Source organism: Chondrus crispus, genomic scaffold (assembly GCF_000350225.1).
Source record: "Chondrus crispus Stackhouse genomic scaffold, scaffold_50, whole genome shotgun sequence".
NCBI classification, from domain to species: Eukaryota; Rhodophyta; class Florideophyceae; order Gigartinales; family Gigartinaceae; genus Chondrus; species Chondrus crispus.
Window position 1 is genome coordinate 244,913 of NW_005178495.1, and position 10,663 is coordinate 255,575.

The window sequence follows — 10,663 nt, forward strand, 5'->3', positions numbered from 1 at the left end:
AGGGGGCCAGGACAGGCAACCCTCCACCGACGGTCGACCACCCAGCTTACTCTACTCACACCGCCGTTCCGCGAGTAGTTACCACCGAGCGGGTAGTGGACGCGCGCGACACCCAGGCGAGCTGCGATCCGCCTCCGCCCGTCAGTACCGGATCGTCAACCGGTACTGCTCCGGGGCGTCGAGGCGTCGATCCGCTTGCCTACGCGCGCGTCCCCGCCGACCACGCTCTACCACCCGCTACCGGCCCGCTTCCGGTGGCGTTGGTTGGTTCAAGACCCTCGGTACGCCGATCCGGGGTCTTCCGCCGAACATCGCGAACACCCCTCCGCCGTGTGTGGGGTGTTTATGCGACAGCCATGACGTGTACGCCATCTCTCGCGGTAGATTGGAGTTCCTTCGTTGGATGTTCCGACAAAACTAATAAAGTATCTGCGGTCTCGGTCCACCCACATCACTGCCATAAGATGAGGCCCGGCCACCGGCTTCGAAACTAGTATGACGTGCTCTCCCTTTTCAGCAATCTCCAGATGAGATAGATATTTCGTCGGATATTTCTTGGTAGATGTCTTCACCACACCTGTGAATCTAAGACCTTTCTCATAAAGTGATTCAGCCGTGTGGACAGAAGCAAAGTACGAATCCGCGCAGACAACACGATTGGTGTGAAACCATGGCTGTAACAACCTCAAAGTCACTGCGGTTCCGTGTAAGTGGTCACTTTCAAAATCTTTTAAAGAAGTCTCCTCAGCTGAGACGACGTTCTCAATTCTTATTATGATTCCACTTTTTCCACATGCAGCAGTCTTCAACTCACAGCCATTCTCGGGTTTTCGGTCCATGGCCACATAATGAGGAAGACCGGTTTGAATCCAATCTCCTCCAAGTCCATACCAGCGTGACATACTCTCATCAACGCAGATGTTCTGTGATAGAATCACATGTGATGCTCTGTGATCATTGATTGCGACCATGAAGTCCCTGATCATATCCCATCTGTCATTTGAGTCAGCTAGAAAGCTGAACGTGACATTCTGACAAAGCTCCTCGAATCTTCTGCGGGACATGATGTTTCCGAATTGAGGTTGCGGGAGATATTTGCTGGTTTCCTGTGAGCTCCAAAGAGACCTTCTGGTGCTGAATTCAATCCGAGTCATAAGGATTAGTACCCCGAAAAACTTCAAAATTTCACCTCTTGTAGTCAAACGAAGTCCCCTTGATTCCATTGCATCGTTGGTGTAGGAAACCATTAATGCCAAGTGCTCCTGTGGGAACATCCACATGAAGTAGTCCATGGGATGCATTTGAGATGGACTGTGACCACGGGATATAATCTCATCAATCGGTCCAATCACCTTCCATCTTCTCGGCGGTATCATACCATTTAAATGCATGGTGACTTCCTCACGCTTCCACGCCCGGCCGTGGACATTCATGAGGCCATCTTGGGAATCCATTTCGTCTCTCTCGGAGATCCTCGTACTCGGGCTGAGTGATCCTTCCAGTGGCGTCACGCGGTCCTCTGTAGGCTCCGGTCCCGCATAATGTTCAGTTTCTTGATCGATATGATCTTCAGGACCGTCATCGATCAAGTACATCACTTCACCAGCCTTGATGTTAGCTATGCGAAGCGTGACTTCCTTGACGCCATCTGATAATTCCCATTTAGCCCTGACTGAAGTGACACTGCGATCCTTCACTTTGTCAGTTTTCATGCCAATGACAGTTCCCGGGACCAACTTGATCTTCCAGGAGGCTCCATACATGCGCCGACATTTACTCTGAGCTGTGAGCAGTCTTGCACGAGTGTGGACGCGGTTACCTGCAATAATTCGAGGATCATTGACGCTCACCATTTTGAAGAAATTTAGGGAAGAGGAAGACGAAAGTGTTGATTAGGGAAGACTGAGATACGGAATTGAATGTTTTCTGGTTTGCCAACGTTTAGTACTCTAGTCGTAAGCTTTTCACTACAGTAGCGATAAATTTCTACAATTATTCGAATTGCAAAAGCCCGCCTAAAAACTGGCCTCATATGAGGTCATTTGTCACCTAGACACTAAAGTAAGTTCCATTTTCCGCAATGGATAGAACTCCATTTACATATTTGGCGTGCAGTTCTGCATATTTGGTGACCAATAGTGCTGCAAAATGCCAAGCCAAATTTCCAAATATGATATATTTGGACATTTAGCAGGACAATAGGGGTGCTCTAAGTGACCGAGCAGCGCGGAGGACTTGGCCCTCGCTGATGTCTGGGGGTAGGGGGAGGTCTGTTGGCGTGAGCGCTTGTGTGGGGACGGCGGGAGTGGGATGAAGGGCGGCAAGGGCTGTGCGCGTACTTTCCTCCTCTTTTTTTATTTTTATTTATTTTTTTGCTTGCATCCCTCTGGAGTTGTTTACTGAGTGTTGAAAGGGAAGCAGGTCGATACTTCATACAGTGAACCCTCCCGATAAGGATCATTCTCCATATGGATATCCTCCGTAAACGGATAAATAGTCGAGCGACGGACTCCGTAGCTTACAAATTTTTACCAAAAAACAATGTCTGTGGAATATTCCTCAATTGGATATCGGTTTCAATGTGAAATAAGCATATCATACACACCCCTCCTACTTAAAACGTATTTTATGGTTACTTTTGAGCGGCCAAGGCACAAATTACCCCATAACCATTCATTCTTGATCAATCAGTTCACAATCTGCTCAATAAATTCCAATCCCCGTCTGAGGCTTCGCAATTATCATCATTCTCGACAAAAACATCTTTCTAGCATATACTCCTGTTGGTCCTCCCCCAATAAATCTCCTCTGATCGCAAACATTGCGTGTTGTCAGCACCGTAGCCATCTGCCCCCGTCAAGCGACAATCGTCGATGAAGCGCTCTGAGCTTAACCTCGCCCAAAAGCAACAAATATGTGCAGAGTTCCAACGGCGCAAAAAGAGCAACGAGCAGACGTCACAAAGCGCCCTTGCGAGATAGGCCTCAGTACAGTTTTCCCTTTCTAAACCTCCTGCTCAAGCTGTCATGTCCCGCATCATCAACGGAAAGTATGGTTTTCGTCCCGGTATCTCTACAAAAAAGTTCAAGCGCTCCGCGTCAGTTACCAGCCTATATCTCGAACGCGCAGTCGCAGCTTGGGTCTCTGCCCAATTAGCAAATAGGGTAAACATCACAGGTCATCTTATAACTACGCAAGCAGAGCGCATTCAATACATTTAGATACATTTTTTAAGTAAAGCACAGACATTCTGAGAGATGCACCGTGACACCGTTATGATACGTTATGATACGGTCTCCGGATGTGAATATCCTCCGCAAATGGATACGGATCACGTCCACCGAGCGTATCCATATCGAGAGGGTTCACTGTACTGTGACGCATACATGGACTGCAACATCCATCAAGCAAGCTCCTCACGCATTCATAACGAAACAAAAAACCCTCCCCACTACAGTACCCTTCATAATGGCTATATTTGGAAAAAGGTTCAATTTGGAACACCCCTATACAGTAAAATCTGTCCACCTCTTTGCCCTCTGACAACACGGTTGACAATGATAAGTACTGTCCTCGTCTCCATCTTAGTTCAAATTTGAATTCCTCAGCTCCCGCCGTCTCATACAGCCACTCTCCCCACGCGGACTGACTTCAACATGGTGGAAAGCACAGATCCACCATGCCGAAGTCAATGCGAGCGCAAGCAGCGCATCACAGGCGCAGAGAGAAGGAACTTGCAATTGTCAAAAAGCGGCGAGCAGATGCTGCACTTTCTTTTAGGCAAAACAAATCGATAAGGGAGGTTATGGAAGCCCACAGCCTTCAGCAAACGACAGCTTGGCGCATACGAAAAGCCATTAAAACAAATAGTGACGGCGCCTTGCAAAAACTTTTGAATCCTGCCGACAATAGGGCTGGGCGCGAGACCGTGCTCACGAAAGAAGAGCACAAAATGATTACAGAGCGCTGTATTACTGTAGCAGCGAAAGGTTATGCCATCACAAACTCCCAGATGCGGTCCATTCAGGCACGAGTCTCTGCAGATGGAAGAAAAGGATTCCAAAACGGAATCCCTTCCAACGACGCTGTTCGATCTTTTCGAGCACGGACCCCCGAATTAACATACAGAAAGGCTGAGAACAAAGAAGCGGCTAAGATAAAGGGCGAAAACTACGAGCACGTTAAGACTTTGGCACGGGAGCTTCAAAAGGTGGGACAGGATCACCCCGGTATATTTGATGACCCAGATCCGGTCTGGAATATGGATGAAACTAAAGTGGACGCACAGTTTGGAATTCGAGAACGCACATTTGTTGGAAAGAATTCCAGACACGGGGGATTCCAAGTTGGCAGCAAGAAGAGCAGCAAGCACATGACCGCAGTAATGGCGGGCTCAGCATCCGGTAGGATGGCTCCTCTATTTGTAATTGCTGCCGGTAAGAAGCTCATGAAAAAGTGGTACGAGCCGCTTGACTCTACCATTTTTAAGAACTCGGATAGTTCTGCTCACTGGTTGGCGAGAGATGGGTGGCTTCCAGGAGACACAGCTCTCCGTACATCCGAAAATGGTTCGATGGAGCAAACGATAATGCCCTTTTTTGTCGAACATCTCGACCGATATGTTAGAAAATTTGTACCGAATGATAAGACTTGGGTTTTGCTTCTTGACGGACAGAGCTCAAGATTGGACTTCGAATGGGTGAAGCAGTGTGAAAAGCGAAACATCGTCCCCGTGATACTTCCGGCGAATACATCCCACTTCTTGCAGCCGTGTGACCAGAAAATTAACAAATCGTTTCAGGCTGCAGTGCGAAAAGTCAGGGATGAGCTGTTGAAATGTGGCCGTGTTAACACAGGATCAATGTCCTTCAAACTTAAGGTGGCTATTGCAGCTCATAGGATGATCACTGCGCAGAATGTGAAGGATTCGTTTGCAGCAACGGGTCTGTGGCCGATGGACTACCGTTTCATCAATGCAGTCCGCACAAAAGCTGATGCTGAGAAAGAGAACGTTTTGGAGCCCATTTGCGGTTTCGAAGATGCGGAGGTGTCTGCAAGGTTACCATCTGTCAAGCGTAGGCGTTTGGATGCCGAAGCTGCTGAAACTTTTATGGAAATTGTGAAGAGATACAAGCAAGAGCCATCGAGAATGATACAGAACCTAGCAATAGAACTTTCATGGCGTGAGACTGTGAACTCAATTTTGATGTCTGTGAAGCCTGTTCCGAGTGCCCACAATTCTGATGAGCAGAGCAATGTTGCGCTTATGTGCGGCGCACCCGCGAAATACATGACGAGCGCAGACGTACTGAATGCACACAAGCGAGAAATTGAAAGGAAAGCAACCGAAGAAAAGAGCAAGGAAGAGAACAAATTGCGAAAGAAAGAGGAACGAGATGAACGTGAACGGCAAAAAAAGATTGAGAGAGATCGGAAGCAGAAGGATCGCGAGGAGAAAGTCAAGAGAGCAGCCGAGAAAAAGGCCCAAGCTGCTTCATTACGTGCGGAAAAGAAAAGCGAAAGAGAAGCCCGCAAGGCTGTCAAAGCTTCCACTACGAGTCGGCCGTCAAAGGCCAGGTGTGCTGGTAGTCCTTCTCATGAAGGCCGAGCCTCAGTGCGAGCCTCAGTGGTAGACAGAGATGTAGCAGGTGTCATGGTCGAGCTCTCCAAAGCGAAGAACTGCTAGCGGAAGCGGTGTTCCAAATTGCCCCACATCCGGGGTTGACAACAGATTTCCATCAGTAAACGCAAGTCTCAAGATTCGCTTTAATTTAAAGTACTGCCCCGACTGTCAGAGGTAGAGAGTATTTTGTTCCTTTAATTTTGCAACTTAATCGTAGAATCGATCGAAAGTGTTCCAAATTAAGCCAGTATGAAGGGTACCACCGCGCACAGTTGCAACGCAGTACTGATGTCTCGGGCACCAAGCGTCCATCGCTTTCCGAATTTACACCACTAGCTTCATGATAGCAACTAGATGACCCAACCTTGCTACTGCGACCCCGTGATCGTGGTCTATCTGCAAGTCTCCTGGATTGTCCAACTGTGCCAAGACAGCCTCAGACCCATCCTCTCGCCTTTGAATAATTCCTCCCTCCTTTGAAAATATTTGTGATCTTCGTCCGGCGTGAGAAGCAGTACCCAATTCTGGCGTCGTCAGGAACCGACTCTTGATTTCTCCCAAATCCTCTACCCTCCCGATGTAAAGTGTGATCCCTCTCTCCACGTCCCACACACGCACGCTCTCGTCCACGGATCCAGATACCACACGTCTTCCGTCCCCACTCATCGCAACAGTATTCACATCACTCGTGTGTCCAACTAACGCCTTCCCGACTTGTGCTCCCGTCTCCACGTCCCACACCCGCACGCTCTCGTCACTCGATCCAGATACCACACGTCTTCCGTCCCCACTCATCGCAACGCTACGCACCCAATCCGTGTGTCCAACTAACGCCTCCCCGACTTGTGCTCCCGTCTCCACGTCCCACACTCGCACGCTCTCGTCAAACGATCCAGATGCCACACGTCTTCCGTCCTCACTCATCGCAACGCAAAGCACCGAACTCGTGTGTCCAACTAACGCCTCCCCGACTTGTGCTCCTGTCTCCACGTCCCACACCCGCACGCTCTTGTGGAACGATCCAGATACCACTCGTTTTCCGTCCCCACTCATCGCAACGCTAACCACCCAATCCGTGTGTCCAACTAACGCCTCCCCGACTTGTGCTCCTGTCTCCACGTCCCACACCCGCACACTCTTGCCCCTCGATCCAGATACCACACGTCTTCCGTCCTCACTCATCGCAACGCTGTCCACCCGATCCGTGTGTCCAACTAACGCCTCCCCGACTTATGCTCCCGTCTCCACATCCCACACGCGCACGCTCTTGTCCCCGGATCCAGATACCACAATTCTTCCGTCCTCACTCATCGCAACGCTCTCCACCGAACTCGTGTGTCCAACTAACGCCTCTCCAACTTGTGCACCCGTCTCCACATCCCACACTCGCACGCTCGTGTCAAACGATCCAGATACCACACGTCTTCCGTCCCCACTCATCGCAACAGTATTCACATCACTCGTGTGTCCAACTAACGCCTTCCCGACTTGTGCTCCCGTCTCCACGTCCCACACCCGCACGCTCTCGTCACTCGATCCAGATACCACACGTCTTCCGTCCCCACTCATCGCAACGCTACGCACCCAATCCGTGTGTCCAACTAACGCCTCCCCGACTTGTGCTCCTGTCTCCACGTCCCACACCTGCACACTCTTGTCCCGCGCTCCAGATGCCACACGTCTTTCGTCCCCACTCATCGCAACGCAACGCACCTCCGACCTATGACCGTGGAAACTTCTCAATACTTTCTTCTCCGACGTACTCCACAGCCTTAACGTCCCGTCGAAATATCCCACAACAACATACCCCTTCCTCTCACAGAAAGTTGCGCAGGTAGCTCTCGTCACGCTCCGTTTTTGTCCAGTCACTTCGGAGGTTACACTTCTTGCTTCAACGTCCCCTGGGCTCTGGCTCTCCGTTTCGAACTCGCCTTCTAATCGAACCATCTTCGTCTCCTTCTCAGCAGATTGCGTGAAAACCGTTACTTCTGCCCCGGACTCCTTCACCTGACATCCATACACTTGACCACTGGAATCCATGCCCACTTGAATTTCTCTGGAACCGAAATATGGCAGAACAATCTGCTCCACCAACCTTCCACCGGCTCACGCTACACACTCACCCACAGGTCGCACCCACGGCCGTGGTGCGTATCTCTCGATTTCCTTGAGTATTCTTTGCACACTACCTAATTCTGGTGCCCTGTGCTTGATTCTTCCGTACAGTTGAAAGTAAATCCCTGCACTGCCCTCACCGCAAAAAGGTACACTCAGTCGTGCAGCTCTCATCATCAATTCCATCGCATACACCGAATCTTCTTCTCCCGTATCCCTTAAAAGGCTCTCGCTTCCTCCCGTGTTCCTCAACAAGATATTTAGATCCTTTACAGCTTCCTCGTATTGCCACACACTTCCTCTCTGTATCACTGTCTTCACCCATCGCGCTTTCAAAAATAGATTCTTCAGCTCCTCCACACACCCGCCCTGTTTCAGAACGCGATATATGTTCTCGAAAACATACTTCTCTCTTGCATCCTTGCTCTCTCTGCCCTCACTCTCAGTTATAGCAAGCAGTCCTCTTCCCTGCCTGCATACATCCCCCATCTTCTTACACCACTCTTCTACACCCTCCTTCTTCTTCGCTTCTTCCACCGCAAAATCGTGCGTCAGATCATGCACCCGCAACCCACCACAGCCCTTCTTATACTGCAGTTCCACTAATCCAACCCTTTCCATCTCCTTTGCATACCATTCCGTCTCCACCTCGTCCAGCTCCCACAAATCTCCAACCAAACTCAAAGGTATCCGGTCTTGCTTCTTCATAACGCACAGACTCCGGTGTATCTTTCGAAACGAAATATCACCAAATGTCTCCCCACTCCTTCCCACATCTGACTCCAGGATATCTAGTGACGTATGCAATGTCCCATCCAACGACGAATATCCGTCCTTCGGACTCTCCCCACGAATCGTGTTACGCCTCTTCATCCTCGAAAGGTACTCCCCCCATGCTTCTGATACTTCTCCCTCCCATCTTTCCCTCATGTACCTCACACTCGTTCCTGCCACATTCAGGGCAAGCGGCAATCCGCCACACATTTCCAGTATTTCACTCACGGCCTCCTTGCATCTCGCATCATCCACTTCCCCTCGATTCGCCTCACTCGCGTGCACTAGCATGTCAACTGCTTCTTTCCCTTCTGTCTCTCTCGGCTCGAAAGCAATCCGCTCCCCAAGCTGACGCAGCTCCCTATCCCTCGTGGAGTACAGTAGTCTGCTCCTCCTTTCCCCGCTGCCCCCCGCAGTGTCAGCGAGAACAGACAACTTTTGAAGGATATTCGCCTCTATATCATTCACCACCCACACATCATCAATGATGAACAGACACACATGACTGCAAAACCACGCTTGTACTTTCACTAACACCCTTTCAAACTCGCTCTGCTCTCGCATTTCCGCAGCCGTCTGCTTGCCACCGGACGCTTCCACAATCAGACACAGTTCTTCAATCACCCGTCCCACGTTTCCATCTTTCCCCAACGACATGAAGTACACTCCTCCCGAAAACTCCGCCTTAATCTCACCGTCGTGTGCGATCGCTCGTAGGGCACATGTCTTCCCGACTCCGCCCTGTCCTACTGCTGTCGCACCTACTTGCTCGTTCCTATCTCTCCGTAGCACAGCCGCTTTTAGACGCGACTCACACGTGTTCGGTGATCCATCGTTCCCCTTAGAATCAAGCTTCACACATATCGACGCAGGATTACATTCGGTTCTTATTGCCGCCTTGAACACATCACCCCTTCCTCCCCTGATCGACTCGACGGCCGCGCTTACTTGTTGAACACCATCGTGAAGGCGGTCCGCTTCTTGTTCGACTGCCGCGCGAGTATCGATGCTCATGCTTGGTCGTACAATACGATCGTGAAGGCGATCGGCTTCTTGCTCCGCACTTTTCATTTTCACCCACCGAGATACTCGTTTCACAAGACGTTCCCTTGCAAGATGGCCGAATTCATCTTCCAGCAGGTTCGTTGCCCTTTCGTCATTTTCAATCCCAGTGATACCTGCCAGCTCTTGTAGCTCCCCCTTCACCGTATCTGTGCTCGCTTCGTGCTGTCGTTCCTCGCTAAAAAACTTCTCAACTTCAAAAATATTCTTTCCTTCATCATCCGAGTACCGATTGGGCTCCAACTCTCTGCATTCACGAATACTTAGTCTGTAAAACACCGGAATCAATGTCGGTGGTCGCATCCCACTCCCTCTCGCCTCTCTCAATCGGCGTAGGAAGCAACGCAGTTCCCTCATCGTCCACTTTCGAGCCGCAAACTCGGGAGAAAGTATGAAAACACCGACCTTCACAGACTCCATAGCTTGAGTCATTTCATCCTCTCCGCAGTCTCCGGGCTCCATCGCTGTCCTGTCGAGGAAGCAATTTAAACCTTGAGCTTGCAATTTCTCGGAAAGAGGACGTGCGATGAGTAGCTTGTCCGGGCCAGCATGGCTTATGAACACATCGGGAGACCGTATCTTTCGCCGTCTTCTACTTGGTCCCGTCTCTTGCCGCAAGCTTTCCTGCATTTTTTTGTGAATAGTGTTGTTGTTCGGTCGAAGGGGGTTGGTGGTGTTTTCTGGGAAAGTGGGGTGTTGAGTCTCGCCGGAGAGTCTGGTGTGTCCGATCTGTCGACACGTGCACGGGGGGGGTGATTTTATTCAAATTTTACACGTGCACACGTGCACACCTGTAACTTCGTAACCATCATCATTTAAATACTGATGATTTTGGCCCGAGTACCAACGCAATTCGCGGCTCTGTGGCCAAATTGGATAAGGCATCGGTCTACGGTCCGTTGCTCCTGGAGCAGCTTCCGAGTAGTCATCCGGAGATTGCAGGTTCAAGTCCTGCCAGAGTCGTTTTTTTTTTATTTCCTTTTTCCATACCTCCTCATTTCTCCTCAGCCTTCGGGCCGCGTTTGTCGTTGTCTGCCACCTGAAGGGTCCGGTACAACATTGCGCACAGAGTTCATTATTCCTTTGCAC

The 10,663-nt window shown here is 50.2% G+C and overlaps 2 protein-coding genes; one reads left to right on the top strand and one right to left on the bottom strand.

Moving 5' to 3' along the window:
* Positions 1-5,845: 5,845 nt before the first annotated feature.
* Positions 5,846-6,289, bottom strand: CHC_T00006767001 (hypothetical protein). XM_005709960.1 is given in 2 exon segments: positions 5,846-5,947; positions 5,948-6,289. The coding sequence occupies 1 exon segment, from the start codon at positions 6,287-6,289 to the stop codon at positions 5,948-5,950; it is 342 nt and encodes a 113-aa protein (XP_005710017.1). The 3' UTR covers positions 5,846-5,947.
* A 2,377-nt stretch (positions 6,290-8,666) lies between these two features.
* Positions 8,667-8,864, top strand: CHC_T00006768001 (hypothetical protein). The gene has a single exon (XM_005709961.1). It carries the CDS (start codon positions 8,667-8,669, stop codon positions 8,862-8,864), a length of 198 nt encoding a protein of 65 aa, XP_005710018.1.
* Positions 8,865-10,663: the final 1,799 nt, after the last annotated feature.

Bases quoted from the DNA above. Each gene is read 5' to 3' on its own strand.
- CHC_T00006767001 (XM_005709960.1), bottom strand. From the start codon at position 6,289: ATGAGTGGGGACGGAAGACGTGTGGTATCTGGATCCGTGGACGAGAGC.
- CHC_T00006768001 (XM_005709961.1), top strand. From the start codon at position 8,667: ATGTACCTCACACTCGTTCCTGCCACATTCAGGGCAAGCGGCAATCCG.